The sequence below is a fragment of the Tenrec ecaudatus genome, chromosome 2 (assembly GCF_050624435.1).
Source record: "Tenrec ecaudatus isolate mTenEca1 chromosome 2, mTenEca1.hap1, whole genome shotgun sequence".
Classification (NCBI taxonomy): domain Eukaryota; kingdom Metazoa; phylum Chordata; class Mammalia; order Afrosoricida; family Tenrecidae; genus Tenrec; species Tenrec ecaudatus.
Genome location: NC_134531.1, coordinates 36108306 through 36129986, shown reverse-complemented (window position 1 = coordinate 36129986; position 21681 = coordinate 36108306). Strand labels below are relative to the sequence as shown.

At 39.2% G+C, this 21681-nt stretch overlaps 2 protein-coding genes across 3 annotated transcripts in view; one reads left to right on the top strand and one right to left on the bottom strand.

Annotated features, from left to right (window-relative positions):
- WDR70 (WD repeat domain 70) overlaps window positions 1–21681 on the bottom strand; it is a 279175-nt gene that overhangs the window by 144355 nt on the left and 113139 nt on the right. The window contains exon 9 of the mRNA XM_075540952.1: window positions 18188–18264. Within this exon, the coding sequence (XP_075397067.1) occupies window positions 18188–18264 (77 nt within the window). The remainder of the gene's footprint in view (window positions 1–18187; window positions 18265–21681) is intronic.
- On the top strand, window positions 8013–8399 carry LOC142440752 (ubiquitin-ribosomal protein eL40 fusion protein-like). 2 transcript variants are annotated; one of them, XM_075543009.1, is made up of 2 exons: window positions 8018–8121; window positions 8209–8399. In XM_075543009.1, exons 1-2 carry the CDS (start codon window positions 8019–8021, stop codon window positions 8397–8399), a joined length of 294 nt encoding a protein of 97 aa, XP_075399124.1. In that variant the 5' UTR covers window position 8018. The 2 variants fall into 2 exon arrangements, with proteins under 2 accessions (XP_075399125.1, XP_075399124.1); XM_075543010.1 differs by having other exon boundaries at window positions 8013–8399.

The window sequence follows — 21681 nt, the reverse complement described above, 5'->3', positions numbered from 1 at the left end:
TTTAAAAGAAAAAAACATTAAAATTGAATATGCTAATACTCATTTTAAAAAGTTAAAATATCATCCCCTGCTGGACTGCTCTCTCATTCTCACTCTCCCTGATTCACATCAGAAAGAAAAAACCACACTCCGACGTTAAGACGCATGCTCCTCACTTAGTGACCTCTCTTTGGCTCTCTTTTCAGAAAAGTTATTTTCTGAAAGACCAGCCAAAGTGTCTTTAAGTTGTCAATAGAACCTGTTAAGCACTACTGAAAGCCAAGAGAAGTTACATCTCCTCAGTCTGTTATGTTACCCTAAGAAACTTCTACAACCTGTATGCATCCCTTGAAGATAGGCTTTCTTTCTTAAGAACAATAAAATCAAAAGAAATAACTGTTCAAAAAAAAGAAAGATACAGTCTCATGAACCCACAGGGATGGCTATGAATCAGAATCAAGTCAATAGCAGGGAGTATGACAATTATTTCTTAAACCCAGTTAACTTTGAAAAATCGATTTTTAAATTTTTTTTAATTTTTATTTTACAGGGGGCTCTTACAGCTCTTATCACAATGCATACATATATCCATTTTGTCAAACCCATCTTTACATATGCTGTCATCATCTTTTTCAAAACACTTTCTTTCTACTTGAGCCCCTGGCATCAGCTCATTTTCCCCACTCCCTCCCCCATGCTCCCTCGATAACTTATAAATTACTTTTTTCTTTTTTTTTTTTTCATGTTTTACACCGACTGCTGTTTCATTTTACCCACTTTTCTGCTGTCCGTCCCCCTGGGATTGGGGCTATATTTCAAGCATTGTGGTTGGTTCCCCGTCACTCCACCCGCCCACCCCTTACCTTCCTCCTTTCGCTGCTTCCCATATTGATCCTGAAGGGTTTATCTGTTCTGGAGTTCCTGTGTTTCAAGCTCTTAACTGTACCAGTGTACATGTTCTGGTCTAGTCAGATTGGTAAGATAGAATTGGGGTCATAGTAGTGGGGGTGGAAGGAAGCATTAAAGAACTGGAGGAATATTGTGTGTTTGTTTCATCAATGCTATACTGCACCCGGACTGGCTCTTTTCTTCCTTGTGGGCATTCTGACAGGGGGGTGTCCAATTGAATACTGATGGGATTTGGGTCTCCACTCTGCTCTCTCTCTCATTCCCACTGATATGCATTTTGGTTTTTTTCTTTGGGGTCTTTGATCTCATCAACACCTCATGATCACACAGGCTGGTGCGCTTCTTATGTGGGCTTTGTTGCTTCTCAGCTAGATGGACGCTGGTTTATCTTCAAGCTTTTAAGACCCCAGACACTATATATTTTGATAGCCAGGCACCATCAGCTTTCTTCACCACATTTGCTTATGCACCCCAAAAATCAATTTCTTAGCTTTGTGAGTTTTTTCCAATCTATCTTTGTGAAAAATTTACAACTATATTTTTCTTTTTTGTCATTTAACATGAGTTCCGTCAATAAATATCTTTTCCAAAAAAAAATTTAAGAGAGAACAAAAACAAGAAGGAAAGATGTTACTCTAATACAAACAGATAAAACATATTTGGCTTAATACTGAAATTCTGGCAAGGGGGTATATTATAGCTTATAACAGTGCATCATAATGGACAGGATGAACAAGGCAATCTAGCTCTCAATCAAACTAATCCGTTTAACTGAAAGAAAGCATGTGGCCCAAGTGGTCATAGATATGCCCTTCCATAAAATAGAAACAATTCATAGAGAGCCAGTGCTAGGCCTCAATAAAGAGTATCTTGCTCTGGCCTAGTCCCAAACCAGGACAATATTAGCATAATTCTTTGCACCATGAATAAATAAAGCACCTACACCTCTCTCTCTTGAAGTACATAATCTCATAATTCAAGCTACTTTGGGAAAGCTCAGTTATTAATAGCTTTCTTGGTTTTAAATTCTACTCATAACTCTCATTCACTTTGCTTAAGTTGGCTAATTAAAATACCAAAAACCTGTGACTTATCAAAAGAGTATTTTAAAATCTGTGAAAGATATCTTGTGAAAGTTATGAATATAATACAATAAACACAATGAAGCGGAGTTCATTAGTCAAAGCAAAAACAAGAATCCCGAACAACTAAAGTTTATAAATGTCAGAAAACCAAAGGGAGATTCGTGTTATTAAGAGCTAAACAGAAGAATGAGCCTTTTGTATTTCTTTGGATATTGCCAGTCACCAAGTGAAACCTAAAAAGACCAAGATTTCAGTATAATGTTACAAAAGTATGCTATGAATTAATACTTGGTATTGAGAGAGATGAAGGAGGAAAGACTGAGTGAAGAAAGAAAGGGGGTAAGAAAATGAGGAGGAGAGAGGGGATAAACCAGCCCAAACCCACAGCCATCAAAAGTAGGTAACAGAGTAGAACGACTGACTGGGCTTACAAGACTGCAAATCTGGAGTAGCCCTAGTCCTGTAAAGGTTGCACATCAGGCTGCTACCTGCAAGGTCAGCAGTCTGAAACCACCAGCCACTCCAAGGGAGAAAGGGGGCGCCATGATAAGAAAACACATACTTATGAGAATTAAGTAGCAAGGAAAGATAAGTTTTCACATTTTGGTTAATACAGGATAGTGGAAAGGAGAATACTGAGAAGAGCAAACATAAGACGTGCAAAAAACCAAGGCCTACTAGCAGGAGATGGAGCTGTTTTTCTTTATACCTCACCTCTATTGCCATCAAGTCGATTCCAATAAATAGCGGGTTTCTAAGGCTGTAGATCTTTATGGAAGCAGACAGCAGTCATCCTTCTCCTTGTGCTTAGCAGCCTAACGCTTAGCTGACAGCAGATATAAAAAGGGTCTCTATGCATACTATAGAAGTGGCTGGTAGAGAGAGGTCTCCTAATTAAGCTGTCAGCTGCTAACTGGAAGGTTGCAGTGTGAACAATGAAGACCCTCGCCACGCCTTGAGAGAAAGATGAAGCCGTCTGCTCCTGTAAAAATGTACCGCCTAGGAGACCCTGGGGAGCAGTTCCACTCTGTCCCAGGGGGTCACTGTGAGTCAGCATCAGCTCGACAGCAGTGGCTGGTAGATAAGGCGGAGCTGAAGAGTAGTCTTTTACCAAGAAATAAATGAAAAGCTCTAAATAGCCAAAAGTTTAGGATCAACAGATATTATGGCAGCCACACACAATTCTGTAACTCTGGAAAGTAAACACCAAGCTATATCAGAAAATGTAGCCAGATTATTAACATAATAAACACTCTGAAACAAATGTCTGATACTGCTCTTAAAAATGACATTCAGATGGACTTTCTCGGCATGTGGGGAAAAAATTGACTTTCTTACAGAATGTTCCTACCAAACTTGAATAACCAAGGCAGTTGAAATAGTCCGAGAGAAATAGAGGTCTGGCTAGGTCTTTCAGAACGGTAATATTACTTCATAAGCTATCAGTTTCATAATCTGCCAAAAATGTATTCCCAGCGAAAGTCTTAATTAGATGTTCACACAATGAAAAATTTAAAGAATTCATGTTTATTTTAATTATACAATGTATTCAAAACATAAGCAATTCTAAACTGTGTGTCAGAGCAGATTCATTGGTTCATAGAGAAGCCATCTAGTTAATACGATATTTAGACTTAACATGACCAGAAAAAAATATTATTTAAAACGCCTAACTTTTTAAACTAAGGTCGCCATTGATATACTTTAACTTTGAATATTTCCTCTTGAATTTAGAGCTTAAATGCTGAGCACCTCGGTTTGCAAATCGGTAAGGATGGCAGAGGCAGCCCCAAATCCATCTGCAGTGTCCCCATATCGATTCAGCCTCCACTGAAGACTTTCTGGCCATGAACCAAGGATGTCCTCAGGATGAATGCCTAGTGAGTGGAATGCTTCCACCCTGCTGGCCAGGCCAGGAAAGGGCAGTCTCTCATTTAGGGGCTTGCCACAGTGTTTCCTTGATGGAGGTCACCATACTGTGGGCAGAACAGGAGATGGAACACTCGTAGGTCATGGCCGATCATTCAGCCCTGACTGCCTTGCTTCTGGAAGACCATGGACCAACCTTGTAAGCCCTTCTAACAATGTACGTGTCCCATTCATGGTCCCATGCCCTGTGATGTACTGATGTGCCACCAATCAGGTTTTTGTGACAGTTTCCTCATCACCACCACCCCATACCCTATTTATTTCGCATCTCAATCCTCATACACCATTTCATCCTTGTATTAGTGGCCTCGCTCATCTGTATGATGTGTCTATGTCTTTGTGTTCTTTGTCTCTCTCAAAACTAAAAAATGTTCTCTTTAGTCGAGATGAGGTCTCTTTTGTACCCTAAAACACCAAGAAGACAGTAAGGATCCCCGGTGGCACGGGGAGGTAAGCACTGGACTACTAACAGGGAGGTAAGCACTGGACTACAGGGAGGTAAGCAAGCTGGTGTTCAAGCCTGGGGTGAAAGATGAGGCTGCTCCCATAGAAAGCTACATTCCTGGAAGCCCTAGGAAGCAGTTCTACTCTGTCCTACATAGTCGCTATGTGTCAGAATTGACTCAACAAAATGAGTATTGGGACAGTAGAGTAGCACCTGGGCCCTTTGTCCATAGAGTTCCTAGAACAAAGCAATGATTGCAGAGTCTTACACAAAAACAAGTAAGAAGGGAAAAAAAGGAAAGATCTTACAATTGCAAACAAAATCTAGATATGAGAGAATTAAAAGAAGAAATGCAACTAAAGTGCTTAGAAGAGTATACTGGGAAGCTACACTAGCTACAACCTCAGACAAAAACAGGATTTTACTAGAATCCTGGTCTCCACCAACTATCTAGTGAGAATATAGAGCCCATATTTGGTAAACTCAAAGTTTATCTATTCAGGGCCAGTGTCTTGCCAATGTTCTTCTGGTTCCATCGACATTAATTACAACAGCTACTTGGGTGGTCGTGAACATCAATGATTTTTGTTAGGCTGTTTGGGTTTGGGTTTTTTTAAATGAACTTCATAAATGTCAAGTATTAGTTTTACTGTTTTTGAAACAAAGTTAAACTTCTTTGTATGTTGGCTAACCACATAATTCTGTGCCTAAGTACCAACAGATAGAGCTAATTCCATTTAGCTGATCTTTCTGTTAGAATTTCTTAAGTTGTGTCTAAAAACACATTTCCAATATATAATTCAATCCAAAAAGAAATAAAAATAATAAGCCCAATGAAACTCCTCAATCATATGGTCTTCGTTAATGCTAACTTGGATATAAAACAATTGGCAACTGGTTCCCATTCTCCATAGTAGGCACTCAAAATTCAAACTCATTGGCATAGAGTCAGTTCCAATTCATCCCAGATAACTGCTCAACTTTATAATAACATGAGCCTGTGTTTTACAGTCACCCCACAATTTATGCAATGAATATTGGGGGCCCTTTGGCATGTTAAAAGTTTTATTGAACCAATAATTGATAATGACATTCTTAAGTTTGACTATACATAAGGGAATTGAATTTGATTCTCAAACTTAGTAACCATCATTTGGAAATGGTTCTACTATTCCTGATTTCCACATTGACCAATGTATTCATTGCTTGCGATTCTAGCAACTACCATTAAATGGAACCTGTTCATGAGAGCTGAGACCCAGATAACTAACTAGAAGTCGTAAGGTACTAAATACAATCTAAAAACCAGATAACTATTCATTATAAGGAATGACTGACTTCATAAAAAAACAGTCTACAGAGATGCAAAGAAGTCATTCTCTAACATATTTAAAACACGTACAGAAGAGCAAAAAGGCATAATCACAGACTAACTTCAAAGAACTTATTTTTAATGCTTCACCAAGGACATTCTTACATACGTTGTAGTGGTTTTTCTTCTGCTTCGATTTATTACTGTGAGTGTGTGGGAGTGAAGAGCATACTGGCTACTGGTTCACTTTGACAGCATTGTTTTGATTCAGGTCAAGACACCAGGAGGTTTACCCACCACTGCTTTCGGATCATCGGTGCAAAGGTCAACAATGAGGAAAGGGCAAATTATGTCTTCATTTTTTTTTTTTTTTTAGGAAAATAGCTCCATGTGGTGGGCCAAATGACAAGGTCTCACGTACCTCCACGGATCTGTGGATCCTACTTTGAGGCGGACTGGCTCAATGATTCTCCACTTAGGGAGTGGGTAGCACTCAGACTGACTGCAAACTGTGAGCAGCACTACTGACGACATAGCAGCATCAAAGCCAAAATCTGGCTATAAATGCTACCCTTTAACCCAGTCCTCTCATTCTTCTAAAGATGCAAGAGTAATTTTTTTAAGCTATAAATCTGGTTGTATCACTCTCTGGTTAAAATCCTTTACCTTCTTTTGGTTGCCCTTGAAATAAAATCCAAATGTGTCTCACATGGCCTTTAAAGACCTGTATGATCTGATCCCTGCCTACTTCAGCATAGGTACCTCACCCGCTGTCTTACTCTCTCTGCCTTAATAACGCTGAGTTTCTCTCAATGAATATAATGTGCCTACATATGCACTGCTCCTACTGTCTGGGACGCCCTCCACCTCTCTGTTCCTACTAATAACTACTCATGTCTTACATCTTGGCTTAAACATCACTTCCTTGGAGAAATTTTGACTGGTCCTCCAGACCCCTGAGGTGATGCTGCTCCTTTGCAGCAGCATCTTCCACACTTAAAATTATATTTAAGTAGTTTTCAAACATCTCCCCTTCATTACAAAGTCCACAAGAGCAAGAACAATTTCATTCTACCCATAAGGCCAGGCATACAGAAAGGTATCAATGAATAAAAGATGCTAAAGAGCTGACAAAAGAGTTCTTCAAAAGTAAAATCAAGAATGAACAAAAGTTTAATGCGCGTTTACAAAAGATAGGTCTTTTATGTAATACAGCATGAATAATATATATTCTTCCCTCTGTTTGTAACATATTTAGTAAAACCACCAGGCTAAGATTAAGGATGCTAATCACTACACAGCTGTGTGGTATCAACAAGAAGCTAGCCAAGCCCCCTTCAGTTATTATGCAGAGATTAAATCCTCTGTAACCAACTTCTCTGCTGGAAAAACTAGGACCAGTAAGCCTTATTTCCTTCCTTCCTTAAAAAAGGACACAGTTGTTGACAGTGCTGTAGGATGTAAACTACCACATGAGATGTCATTAAACAAATCTGTGCTGGGTACGCTGCCGGTGGGTTAATCTAGCTTTCCAAAAATAGCTGTTGTCATTAATGCTCTCATTAATACATTCCAGTCCATTAAAGAAACCTGTATCAAAGGGAAGCCAGTGACAGTCTGTGTAGTCTTTCTAGTTCAAAGTCTACTTGAGTTTATTATTACATTAACAAGCAGATGATGTCACTTGGAGTGCTTTTCATATAGTTGTAACAAAAGCTAGCGTTTTCATCAATAAACATTTTAGAAATATTAATGGAAGGAAAGCTGATTTATGGGTCAGAAATAGGTTACCAAGTCATGTAAGCTTACAAGTTTTAGAGGCCAAAGAGAAGGGTAGCACATTACTTATACTTCCTTGTAAAACTCACAATGAGTCCATTCGAACTCTTAGTTGACCCTTATGGAACAGAGTGGAATAGCCTTTGTGGGGTTCTGAGGCTGTAACGTTTACAGGAGCAGACAGTCTCATCTTTCTCCCACAGAGTGGCTGGTGGTTTCTAACCACTGACCTTGTGGTTATCAGCCCAATACATAACACACTACGTCACCAGGGCTCCTCTTCATATCGTACTAATCCATTACTGGAATAGGGTCACCAACACCACAAGAGTGCTGGTGAGTTAGATTCACTTAGCTGTTCATAGAGTAGACTGGTTGTATTGGTACTATCTTGCCTGACCTAGAAATCCCAGCAGAAACACAAACTTTCCTCTCACAAATGATCCGCTGGAGGACGGAACCCAGGAAGCAAGTAAGCCCTACGACCCTTTAGAAGGTGGTCCTCAACCTTCCTAATACCACGACCCTTTAATACAGTTCCTCGCTCTTCAACAAGGCGGCCCGAGCGGCTAACGCAAAGATGCAGATCTTTGTGAAGACCCTGACAGACAAGACCATTACCCTTGAGGTTGAGCCCAGCAATACCATCGAGAATGTCAAAGCTAAAATCCAAGACAAGAAGGGCATTCCCCCGGAACAGCAGCATCTGATTTTTGCTGGTAAACAGCTGGAGGATGGCCACACTCTCTCGGACTACAACACCCAGAAAGAGCCCACCCGGCACTTGGTGCTGCGTCTGCGGGGTGGTATCATCGCGCCGTCCCTGCGCCCGCTGGCCCAGAAGTACAACTGCGACAACATGATCTGCCTCAAGTGTTATGCTCGCCTTCACCCCCATGCAGTTAACTGCCGCAAGAAGTGTGGCCACACCAACAACCTGCGTCCCAAGAAGGTCAAATAAGGGTCCCTGTCTACCGGCTCTCCCGCCTCCTGCTGGTGTTCTCCTGAGCCCATTGGCCTCAATAAAGTCTCACTTTCACTGACCTGAAGCAAAAAAAAAATATATATATATATATATATAGTTCCTCATGTTGTGTGACCCCAACCATAAAATTATTTTCGTTGCTACTTCAAAGCCATAATTTTGCTACTGTTACATATTGAGAAACCCCTGTGAAAGGGTCATTTGGCCCCCAAAGGGGTTGGGACCCACAGGTTGAGAACCGCTGCTTTCAAGACAGATACCCACGTTCTTCGTGAAAAATAAATTCTAAAAAGAATAAATCAGTACTTTAATAATCAAATCACACAGAGGCGTATGAATGATGGTGTCAATGATGATTTTTAATATGGGTTTCAAAAAGAAAATACTAACTAAACAGCATCCTCTTTGGTAGACTGTCTCGTCATAGAAACTACTGTTCAGGACTGATGCTCCCAGAGCTAAAATAAGTTACTGATAACAGCTACGTACAAACATAGGAAAACAAAACAGACTCCGGCTTTCTTACACTTTCATCTATCATGTTTGAAGGTTGAAGCAAGCATTTGGTCTAAAAATTACATAAAACCTCCATCGAGGTTAATATGATGTTAAGTTTAAAAATAATTCCTACACTTTTTGGCAGCTTTGAGGTCTGGGAGATCCAGTTGAACCTTGGTAATTGGACCTCATTGTCCCCACCCGTTGGACCCCTCAACGACTATTCAATAAAAGTGATTGGATTGCAAAAATAAATAAATAAACCCTAGAGATGTGAGGTTTTACATTGTAAGCGTGAGGTATGTGTATATACTTATGTACATATGCATGGATGCATATAAAAGTTGAATATACCAGAAAAACAAAAATCATCTATTAGCTATTCAAACATAATGGGAGTAGCCCTGTACATAAGATTAACAGGGTTAATTATAAGTAACTCTTGCCTGTCACTAAAAGTCAACTGCCACAGTAGTATTTTGTGAGTTTATTTTGAGTGATAGGACATAGATAAGAGTAATAACTTTGCATCTGTTTCATTAGTAACTATAAACTAATGTTAACATAGAAGGCACCATGGATTAGTTTTACTAGCAAGTCAAATTAAATCACCAACTCAACATTAAGGGCAAACATGAACATCATCTTCCTTGGCCTCTAGTGCTTTTACAGCTTTAAACCAAATCACCATAAAAGCAAAATATGGTTAGTGAATTTCCAGGCTGTTTTGATACATTGTTTTCAAAATGCTCCAAATAACTGATTAAATGACGCTCTGTTTTAGGCTCATACCAATCCCTTAGGGAAACTTACTCTTGAGTTTCAGATCCTCCTCAGTCCATGTCCTTAAACTTCTCTAGGAGCTGAGTTCCACGGGATTTTTGTTTTGTGCTAGAAACAGCATACTGGCATTGTTCCGTTTAAATTACAAGGGTTGCACACAAAAACCCAAACTCCTGTGCCTATGTGACAAATTTATCCAGATAAATACGAGCAAAACAACCCAGGCAAAACCAATTCCAAGGCACCTAACAAATGTACATAGGTGAATTGAAAGCAGAGACTTAAAGTTGCAACTCGTATACATAATGTGAATGGTGATGTTTAAATAAGATCTACTAAGACCTTTAAAGAATCCTGGCTACAAGGGACCTGACAGAAGATACTCTGAAGATGGATACTGGGTTCCCACTGCCCCCCAAAGCCCTCTACAAAGTGAGTGTTCACAATTTAATCTGATACTTTTCCCTTCAACATATTTGCATTTTACTCAAACAGCTTTGCTATCAGAGATTATTGTGAACTTGATCATGGTGGATTTGACACTTGGTCAGCTGACCTCCATCTTGACCCACCTGAATTTGATCTAGACTCAAGTACTTCTTGCTTGTTCCACAACAAAAACTTCTTCCCTGGTTTTTAAAATATTGATGGTGGTATTTTCTTTCTTAGTCTTTATTTAATATCTATATTATTTTTTATCTTGTCTTTGCTTTTGTTACTACTGGGTTTCTAAATTTGTGAAGCACAAGAGTAGTAGACATATGCAGCGGTTTATCGGGGATGGGGGACGGGTGGGGGGAGGAGGGAGCAAACAAGGAATCCAGGAGCAAGGAGCCAGCACTGGAACAGATGATGATGGTCTATATGCAGCTCATGGTAAAAGTGATATAACCATGAACCACCGGGGAAAAAAGGATGTTGATTTAATGTGAAAAGTGTAGCCAGTATCAATGAACAGTATGTATAGAAATTATTTCATGGGATTCTAATTTGCTATGTAAACTCTCACCAAAACACAACAACTTTTTAAAAGAAAAGAATACTGGTAACTCTGCAATGGATTATCATTTTTTAATCTTACAGACTTTGTAACTACTGTGCAGTTCTCAACAGCACTGAAATCAAGGAGATCTGAGCTAAAGCAAACAATTTTGAAATGAACTTTTGGTAAAATTAAAAGATCCACACCTTTCTCATATTTAAACCTACAGAAAAGGCAAGCAAACAGAAACTATACCAAACTAACACCAAAATGCACACTCATCAATCACAGTCACCATTTGAGAGTTAGTCTCCTTGCTGTCAGATCTCATGGGGGTGGGGAGTCAGAGGGCCTTTAAGAAGTGTCTGAGCTCCGGATAGGGCAAGATATGACAAAATAACGATGTATAAATTACCAAGGGCACATGAGGGAGGGGGGAGCGGGGAGGGAGGGGGAAAAAAAAAGAGGACCTGATGCAAAGGGCTTAAGTGGAGAGCAAATGCTTTGAGAATGATTGGGGCAGGGAATGTATGGATGTGCTTTATACAATTGATGTATGTACATGTATGGATTGTGATAAGAGTTGTATGAGTCCCTAAGAAAATGTAAAAAAAGAAAAAAAAAAGAAAATGATTAGGGCAAAGAATGTACAGATGTGCTTTATACAATTGATGTATGTATATGTATGGACTGTGATAAGAGTTGTATGAGCCCCTAATAAATTGTTTTTAAAAAAGAAGTGTCTGAGTTTGAATGGGAAAATAAGAAGGATTAAAAGGCTCAAATAAAAAGGGCTCCACTACTAAATCCTAATCAAATTTTGCTAGAGTCAATTATTCATTTCATATAACACTACCACTAACAAGTTTATAAAATGTATAAATATATTTTAACTACCCTTATCAGGGAGGGGGGACCTATTCACTTTCTTAAATGCTGGTAACTATTTAAACAGATCGAAATAAAAAGCATCCATATGGTTTTACAATGATAAAACCACGAGATGATGTTAAACACTAATTAGCATTAAATTAGGCAAAAGAAAATATAGGGCTATATTAGATATTGCAGCACCATGATCTAAACGGTGTAATTTCTGGTTCTAAACCTGGGTCACCGAAAGAGAACCACTATGAATGTAGCACCACCTCATTTATCTGGCAGTCTGGAGGGTCAAAACCCTGCCCAGAAATCAGGACGCAAGAAAAAGTTTCCTAGCAGCCAAAGTGGATGGCATAAATCCATGTACTTAAAAAAAATTACACTAACTGCTTCTCCTTATCTACAGATCTTTCAGAAGAAAAACAAAAGGGAAGGACGAGCTTCTCCTATACAGACCAACAGATGAAGACAGCAAGGAGTAACAAGAGAAAGGAAAACAATGAACAATAATAGCAGACAGAACTCGGCACGTTGTGAACAGGCATGCAATTGCCAAGACTTTCGGAGGACTATTATACCACAACATAAATTATAAATTATGAAGATGATAAATTGTATTTAAAACATTTATGAATAGTGTAGGGTACGCATGCATTCTTTTAAGTGCCGCAAAAATACTTAACATAAGGGTGGGCGGACCTTTCAGTTATACAAGGGTTTATTTTTCTGGGATCCATTTGTGTGAATAATCCTGTGGAGACTTTACAACTATATTTAGGTGAGTATGGAGTCAAATCCAAGGACCTCTGGTTCTGACAACAAAATATATCGCTTTTCCATTATATCACGCCAAATTTTTAATTCTTCACCTTTACAAATAATTTATAATGCATTTTCTTTTTTTAATTTTATAATGTATTTTCTGCAAGAGCAGTGAATTATTTAATATGGTTCTTCTTGTTTTTTTTGTTTTGTTTTGTTTTTAATGTGGCTCTTCTAGCCAGAGTCTCTAACACCTAACTAATGACTTTTCTGTGAATGTGTCTGGTAAGAGGGTGAGTAGAGATACTGATAGGATTCACTTGTGAGAAATTGTGAACGAGATTCCAGGGACTGTCATAAATGAGCCCTCTGAGAAGCAGAAGGAAGAATCTCATTACCAGCAAGAGCCAGGAGTGGAGCATGTCCTCTGAACCTGAGATCTCTGCACAGTGAACCTCCTGGATCTAGAAGACCTCTGTGACATCAGAGCAGCAGCAGAACCAGGAGCCAGAGGATGGAACAGAGTGATGGCCTTCCCCACCCAGGAAGCAAGTGAAGCTGCGAGCTTCAGTGCAGGAGGCTAGCTTGGAGAGTGGGTGCCTCGGGGCATGTAATTCAGGGAGCTGGGTTTGCTGACCCAGGGAACTTGAGCTGAATCCCTTCAAGTTGAGGATTCTGGTAAAATGTCATGCACCTTTGGGCATTTATTAGCAGATGTGAAGGAACTCTGTAATATGTCCTGATAAGCAACTATCCTGAGCACTTCTCACTTGTATTATAACTTGTGAACTTCCTGAATGCGCACTTTCATCGTGAATTTGTCCGTGAGTGCTGTTATAGCTATTGCAATGGATATTGGGACCCAGACAGCAAGTAAAGAACACTAAGATAACTATCAAAAGCACTTGCTCCTACTGTTTATCTTATTTCCCTAGGACCTTACGCCCAGCAGGTAAGTGTCTAAGTAGGGATTTTATCAATTTGTCTGGAACATATTGGCTTTTAAAATTTTTTTATAAACCTCTCAAGATCTTTAATTAATGTATTAACTCTTTTGCATTGTGACTCTCCAAAAGGAGGAAAGTGGGATCTTTTCTCTTTGGATATCCTACAGATAACAGCACTCCAGAGAACACGTTTAGAACCCCTGCTATGTATAATCCAATGTAGATAGTCCCTGACCTCTCCAATCTAAGAAAAACTGCTGTAGAGAAAATGAACAGTCAGTGAAAATGTATTCAAGAATAAGTGGAATGTAACTAACTATAACCTTCATGAATGGCCCTCTTTACTTTTAGTGTACATTCCACTTTAGACCAGTAGTAAGATCTGTCCATCAATGTTGCATTTTGACATGCTTCGAAGCTACAAATAACAACAGTGAACACCTGTGTGTCCTCTACTTGCTTTTTCAACCTCTTTTTCTCCCTCTCCTTCTCCAGATATATGTCCACACAAGTGTGTGTGCGTGCACGTGCAGAAGGACTCACCTGTAACAAGGATTCCATGGAATACTTGTCAAATAGAGAGAGAGAGAGAGAGAGAGAGAGAGAGAGACCGTCAGTACACGCACACACGCACGCAAGCCTGATGGTGCTGCAGGCTGTGCGATAAGCGTCAGACTGGGAACCAAGAGGCTAACTTATCTACAACTTCATTGAAGAAAGATGAGGCTGCCTGCTCCCACCAAGGTATACCATCTCAGAAAGCCCTGGATCAGGTCTACTCTGGTTCAGGGTTGCTGGAGTTGGAATGGACTGGATGGCAGTGGGTTTGGGTTGGGTTGGGTTTGAGTGATAGGCAGAGTTCTGTACTGGGCTGGAATCCGCTAAATTCTGTACTAGAGACTTAGATTTCACTAGTAATACTTGTACTCCCACTCTGACATGACTACAAATTCAAATTTTAAATGACTCTTGGTCAGACCATATACATTCACAAGTTGAACTGACTTCCTTTGAATATGTACACATTCTTCTTATTTCATTAGCATCTGGTTTTCCTTAGCATTTGCTTCCAAGTACAATGTAGTAAGCTGGGTCTCATTATCTCTTTCTCATTCTGGTAAATTTGGGTACAACAACCAAAAAAAAGATTAACATCTAGTACTCACTCCTCATTTTATTTCATTCTTAAACAGTCTTGTTATCTGGATTGTGTTCATACTGAATCTCTGGAATCAAAAAGCGAAGCATCTGCAACTCACACCCAGAAGAGGAATCCATAATTTAACGTGGTGCCCCCAGGCCAGAAGAAAAAAGTGGATGTCATGTTGTTCTCCACCAGAGGAGCTGCTCACCCAATTCCTCACTCTGAGTTGCCAGGGTGACAACTGCATCTGAACTAATTCATTATAGGTGTTGCTTACATGAAGGCTGACATTGACCTTGGCAAGCTCCCCATTTTGCTCCGCCACTGCTGAGAGCCATCGCCTGGCAAGCACTCACCGCGTGCTAAGCACTAAATGTCTGAATCACTGTGGTGACACAAGGTTTCAGGTATTTGGACGCTTTCTACACCAGGATCAGAGTATTCCAAGATTATATTTTCCAGTTGCCCCAAATGAAAGCTAGGAGGGAGAGATGAAACATTTAAATAAATGAGGGCAGGGCAGAGTCAAGAAACAGGGGAAAGAAAAGGAAAGACTGTTACTCTTATGAGCACAGAGGGAGAGTTGAATTAATCTGAGTTTAGACCCTACGTGAACCTTAACAAAATCTCCAAAAGGAAAGGGAACTCCTAAGACTGGCAGTCGCGTAGCTCTGTCCTGGCTGTCAGCACAGGAGAGGAGAGAAAGCCATGAACAGCAGAGGGACCTGCTGACATAAATGAGGTCCACTGAAACACAGTGCACAGCCCCTTTCTCAGGGAAGTCCCGTCACACGCCTATGGAACTTCATCTATACTCTGGAAGATTAACAAAGTTAACTAGTTAACTACTCTACTCAGAACCTCCTGTGGACCATTACAAGGGTAGCAAAAGGCTTCTCAACGATATTTGTCATGAAATGCCTTTCTTCACACTATCTAATGTATATATCCCAGAAATCAATTCGGGAAAAGAGATTCTAGGCTTCATAAAGTTACTGAGTTAACAAACATCAGAACCTGTCATCCAGACTGGTCCTTCAATAGTTCCGATACCAAGTGTTTACCCCAACGCCTGGATTCCATCTTCTCAAGAATGGGTTTGTTCTTCTCTGGCAGCATTGATATCAATTATTGAATTTCCCATCCCACACTCACACAGAAGTTCTCTAAATCTACATTGCGTTCACAGTTGTGGCTGAATGGCCCTTCTCCTCTCACTGTCCTTCTCTGTGGGAGCCACAGTGCCAGGGCCAGGCTGGAAAGCAGTGGTTCGTTTATATCACTATCTTCCCTAGACATTTTACTGATAAAGACTACTGAATTTCCTATAATGTCCATTTCATAAAAGAAAATCTATAATGTTTTCAACCATTCATTTGCTAACTAATATTCAAATTTTCCTGATGGTAAAATTTCCTAACAGGAAAATATCCTCAAATCTTCAGAATAAACCCTACTTGGTCATGAGATACTATTAATTTAGATTACTAATAAATTTTATTTAATGCTGAAATGAGGAATATACTTTAAGTTTACATAATTTAAGTATTTCTAAAGATAATTATGCTAATAAGATGGGGGAAAAAAGGAATTAACAATACCAGAACTTTTAGTCAAATGTATTTTCCCTCCTTTCAGTCATATTAGTATTGATATACGTAAGTTGTCTAATTTCATTTCCTTTCTGGGTCAGTTCATTTTGTTTCCTTTTTATAGATGGACAATTTTATATTTTGTCATTTGTTCTAAAGATTAATTTCAGTAAACATAAAACATCCAAGAATGTATAGAGTAAATTCGAATGTTAGTGAAGCAATTTATAAAAACCAGAAAAGTAAATGGTGAAAACTAACTTTTTTAAAAGCACAAAAATTATTTTAACATAAATATAACATGTATAAGACCATCTGTGGACTCACTCATTTACTCTCTCACTCTCTCACCCTCTCACTCACTCTCTCACTCACTCTCTCACTCAAAAAAGAAAAAAAAAAGACCATCTATGGTTTTTAATTTATAAGGTTATTTACATTAATTTTCTCTATGCTATTATAAATAATGTACTCTGGTAAAGAACTGTGAATACTAAATATGGGTCTCATAATAAAACAAAGGCAGGAATAAACAATTCAACAATTCCCTTCAGTATTCTTTGGTGAGTGACCAATATATAAAAGTGCAAAACTGCCTTCTAATAATCATTTGATCACATTTTGTTTATTACTTTCAAAATAACTATCATAGAACCAATGATTATCTTTTCAAATGTGTTAGCTAGTGCACGAAGATGAAATCAATACTATTAAAAAAAAACTAATATAATTACAATCACAACTTCAAAGCCATTTGAGTCCACTTAATAATATCAATCTGATCCATAGTGTCACTTTATAAAAACTATTGACATTTAATACCAACTCTCGTTTTCATTGTTTCTATATTTAATCTTATCCTATCAGCTAAAATCAAAGTAAAGTTAAAACTACCTGCCATCAGGTCGATGCCGACTCACAGTGACTGACTCTACAGGACAGGCTAACATGGCCCCTGTGGGTGTCCGAGACCTAACTCTTCATGAAAACGAAAAGGCCCGTCTTTCTCCCACGGTGCAGTTGGTGGCTTTTAAACTGCTGACCTTACAACTCACAGCCCAAAACATAACCCTATACCACCAGGGGCATGGTTTCACTATTGTGCTACGTCTTGTTGTTTTGTAAGTCACTTTATCGGGGGCTCGCACAACTCTAATCACAATCCATGCATACATCCACTGTGTCAAGCACATTTGTACATTCGTTGCCCTCATCATTCTCAAAACATTTGCTCTCCACTTAAGCCCTTGGTATCAGCTCATTATTCCCCCTCCTTCCCTGCTCCCCCCTCCCTCATGAACCTTTGATAATTTATAAATTATTTGTCATGTCTTACACTGTCTGTCATCTCCCTCCCTTCACCCACTTTTCTGTTGTCTGTCCCCCAGGGAGGAGGTTATATGTAGATCATCGGTTCCCCCTTTCTACCCTACCTTCCCTCCAAACTCCAGTATCGCCACTCTCACCACTGGTCCTGAATGGGTCATCTGTCCTGGATTCCCTGTGTTTATAGATCCTGTCTGCATCAGTGTACATGCTCTGGTCTAGCCAGATTTGTAAGGCATAATTGGGATCATGATAGTTGTGGGGGAGGAAGCATTTAAGAACTACAGTAAAGTTGTATGTCTCATTGTTGCTACACTGTACCCTGAGTGGCTCATCTCCTCCCTGTGACCCTTCTGTAAGGGAATGTCCCGTTACCTACAAATGGGCTTTGGGTCCCCAATCTGCACTCACCCTCATTTACAATGATATGATTTTTTGTTCTTTGATGCCTGGTAACTGATCCCTTTGACCCCTCGTGGTCACACAGGTTGGTGTGCTTCTTCCATGTGGGCTTTGTTGCTTCTGAGCTAGATGGCTGCTTGTTTTCCTTTAAGCCTTTAGGACCCCGGATGCTATATCTTTTGATAGCCAGGGACCATCAGCTTTCTTCACCACATTTGCTCAGGTACACATTTGTCTTCAGCTATCATGTTGGGAAGGTGTGCATCATGGAATGCCAATTTAAAAGAACAAAATCTGCTGCCATAATACTAAACTTATAAATATATGCACATAGATTTATTTCCCCATCATTGTTTCCTACTTTACTGTTAAGACTATTAAATATTTAAAGACAGGAATATAAACAAAGACAGGAATGTATTAAATAGATTATCAGTAATACTCACGCATCATTTGAGCAGGTCATAAATTCTCCCTTTATTTTGGGATGCCATGAGCCAGTATGAAGCATTGCTGTGTGACCCTTAAAAAATTAAAGAAACAATATTCTAAAAAATGATAAAACATAAATTGATCAAAAACCAATAGATCACACATACACTTATCTTTTTAATGCCTAAGTCTGTTTTAAGTAAATATTTACAAAACAGATTCTCATGTAATAATTCACACACAAATTGGTCTGTAGCATTGGTTACAATCCTGGTAATTTGTCAGAATTCTCACCATTTCAGCCGACCTACCCTGTTTCCATCCATCCGGTTATCCTGATCCTCCTTGCTTCTCATCTTTGCCTTCATATAAATATTCACTCTTTGGACTTAGAATTGACTGGTTAAAGGAGCACATTCTTCATGGACATTGCTTATTTTCCAAGAAACCAGACTGCACAAGAAATCGCTACCCTTTCTCCAACTTTCACTAGGTAACCATCACCTCATTTCAATGAAAGGCATCGAACATTCTTAAATTCATCTGCTTTTAATTCTAACTTATACCACACGTGCATATACAGTGTGACACAGTTTTAAGAACCATGTAAGAGCACTACAGAGAGTTCGTGAACATTGAATAAAGATGATGGACGTTCCCACAAGCATCTTAAGGTTCCGTCACATTTATCACACACTATCTATAGAAGGAGGTTTCAGGATACAGACCAATGTAATTATCTCACGTGACATATAATTACATTTTCTTTTTAACAGCTTTCAGGGTTCGGCGGTTTTTTATTATATGCATGTGCTATAGTTTTGAATCAGAGGCTATCACAACAAATTAAAAAGTTCCCAAAAATCAAGGTAACTGATAGGAACCTTTATGAGATGCTTCATAAATTTCCATGCACTATAGGAACAAGCCTCTAATAGACGCCCAGCATCTCATCCCCTTTCTGGCCTTCTAGCCCATTTTCCCCCATAGTTGGTGTCCTAGGGACTTCTGTCTACACAATACAGAAAGTATCGTGTCCGAAAAGAAATTTTAAAAAGCACTGTTTCTTTCTTCACTGTGCAACCCGTCTCAGTGCCTGAAGCTCACGGGGGTAAAGCCAGGCAATGGTTCGGGGTGAGTTTGCTTTCGCATGGGACGGACATTGCTTATTTTATAAGCCAATCTGTAATTTGGCTGAAGGTGACCACTGGGATTCAGGTTAAAAGACACAGTCCTGGGAGTTCCTTAGTCTCACGCCCATATGTCATACCTATCTGCCTACATCAACACGAGTGGTCACCACATGAGTGGTAACGCAGGCAGATATGGCTAGCTCTGTGTCATTTGCCTTAGTCAAGTTGTGTGATTTCTCATCAACAGAATGTTTACATGTCTACAATCTAGTAGGTGATTCTCACTTCTCTTCCCTCCCACCACTGGTAACCAATGTTGTTTTTGGTTTTTTTTGAGTGTCTACCTACCCTTGACTTTTTGGTAAAATGGTACCATGTAATAGTTGCCCTATTTTGATTGGTTTATTCACAAAGCACACAGTATCTCTCAGATTCATGTATGATTTAAGATAGTTGTCAGATACATCAGAATTCTTTATTATATAGTATTCCATTATGTGCATGTACCGTGATTTCTTTATCCATTCATCCACCAATATACACTTAGGTGCTTATCATGTTTTGCTTTTGTGAATAATGCTAAAATAAAGATGGGTGAGCATATGCCTATTCATTTCCCTGCTCTTAGTTCTCTAAAATATAGACCTAGGATTGGATTGCTGGATGATAAGCTACTTCTACTTCTAGCTTTTTAAATAAACACCATCTTGTTTCCCATAAGTGGTTTTAACATTTACAATCCCACTAATGTATAAGCATATGAGTTTCAATTTCTCCATGATCTCAACAGTATTTGCTGTTTCCCCCACCCCCTTTAAAAAAAATCAGTGCCATGTTTGTTTGGGTGAAATGGCAATCATTGTTTTGGTTGTTGTTGATTTTCTTTTTGGTCTCTCCTAAATGGCTAATGATTACAAGTATCTCTTCACGTGTTTGACAGCCATCTGACTGCGTCTGCAATGAAGTGTCTAGTCATGTACTTTGATCATTTTTGTCCTTTTACTGTAAAGGTATTATATTTTTCTATATATTTTAGAGACTAAAGCTGTTAGATGTGTTGTTAATAAAAATTCTTTCCCAATGCATAGATTCTTTTTGATGTTGGTAAAATATTTGGATGGATATAAATATTAAAATTTTAGGAGGACCCAATTTGTCTTTTATTGCTCATGCATTTGTAGTTGTGTGTGATAGTATATATACTCCAGAGATTAGTGCTCTCTAGTTTTGTCCTGATGTCATTTTCCAGAAACTTCATCATTTTAGTTTTAACGTCTATGTCTTGGCTTCCATTTGACTTGCTTTGGTGAACAGTGTGAAGCATGAATCTTGTTCCATTTGTCAGCAAATAGATCTTCTGCTATACCAGCATCATTTGCTAAAGGCACTGTTTCTTCCCCTATTGAATGGGCTTCAACTGAAAAGTACTAGCAAATAAGCAAAGCCAAAACTAAGAACTGAGGGGAGATATTCATATTTTCTAAAACTGTGCCAACTTGATTTATAATATATTTGTAACCATATATAAGTTTTAAAAAGATAAGTAAAAGTTGTCTAAAATGATTCAAGAAAATTAGCCCCTCTAAATATAAAACATAGTAGAAAAAAACTGTCTTTACAATATGTTGTGAAAACTGATAGACCAGATGAATCTATCAAATATATCACACATGCACATGCATACACTCACCTCCCTTCTAGGTAACAAAACCATCTAGAGTAGTCTCATACAATAAGTCACGGTCTGGGGGGGAAGAAAAGCACCTAATACTTTTAAACTTAATGATGACAGCTGAATCTCTTATTCGGAAGGGATCCACAACCAAACTATGCTAACAGAGAAATCATTTATAAAGTGGGGGGCAGTGCTCTTTAGCAATCACACCCACTCATCACTCTATCATTGAACAGATTCCCAGTCCTAGAGACGCTATTGAGCTGGCCCTCTGGGGCCTGAGGCTGCAGACCTTTATAGAGACAGAAAGCCCCCTCTTTCTCCCAGAGCAGCTTGTAGGTTCCAAAGGCTGACGTTGTGATTAGCAGTCCAACGCCTTATCTACTGTGCCACTCGGGCTCCTCCGATGTACAGTTACAGGTGACTTGGAGGAGCCGTGTGGTGTAGTGGCCACAGGTTGGCCTGTAAGCTGCATGGTCGGCAGTTCAAAACCTGTAGCAGCTCGGTGGGAGAAAAACGGGGCTTTCCACTCCTGGGAACCGTTTCAGTCTTGGAGTCACTATGAGTCAACATGGACTTCATGGCCACAAGTTTGGTTTGTTTTTTTGTAGACTCTGAAGGAAAATAACTATAACTCACTAGAGAGAATGATATAGAATTAGCATACATGGGCCTGGAGACTATTTCCACACGTTTGTCA

Excerpts from the sequence above, each read along its gene's own strand:
- LOC142440752 (XM_075543010.1), top strand. The coding sequence starts at position 8,019 with ATGCAGATCTTTGTGAAGACCCTGACAGACAAGACCATTACCCTTGAG.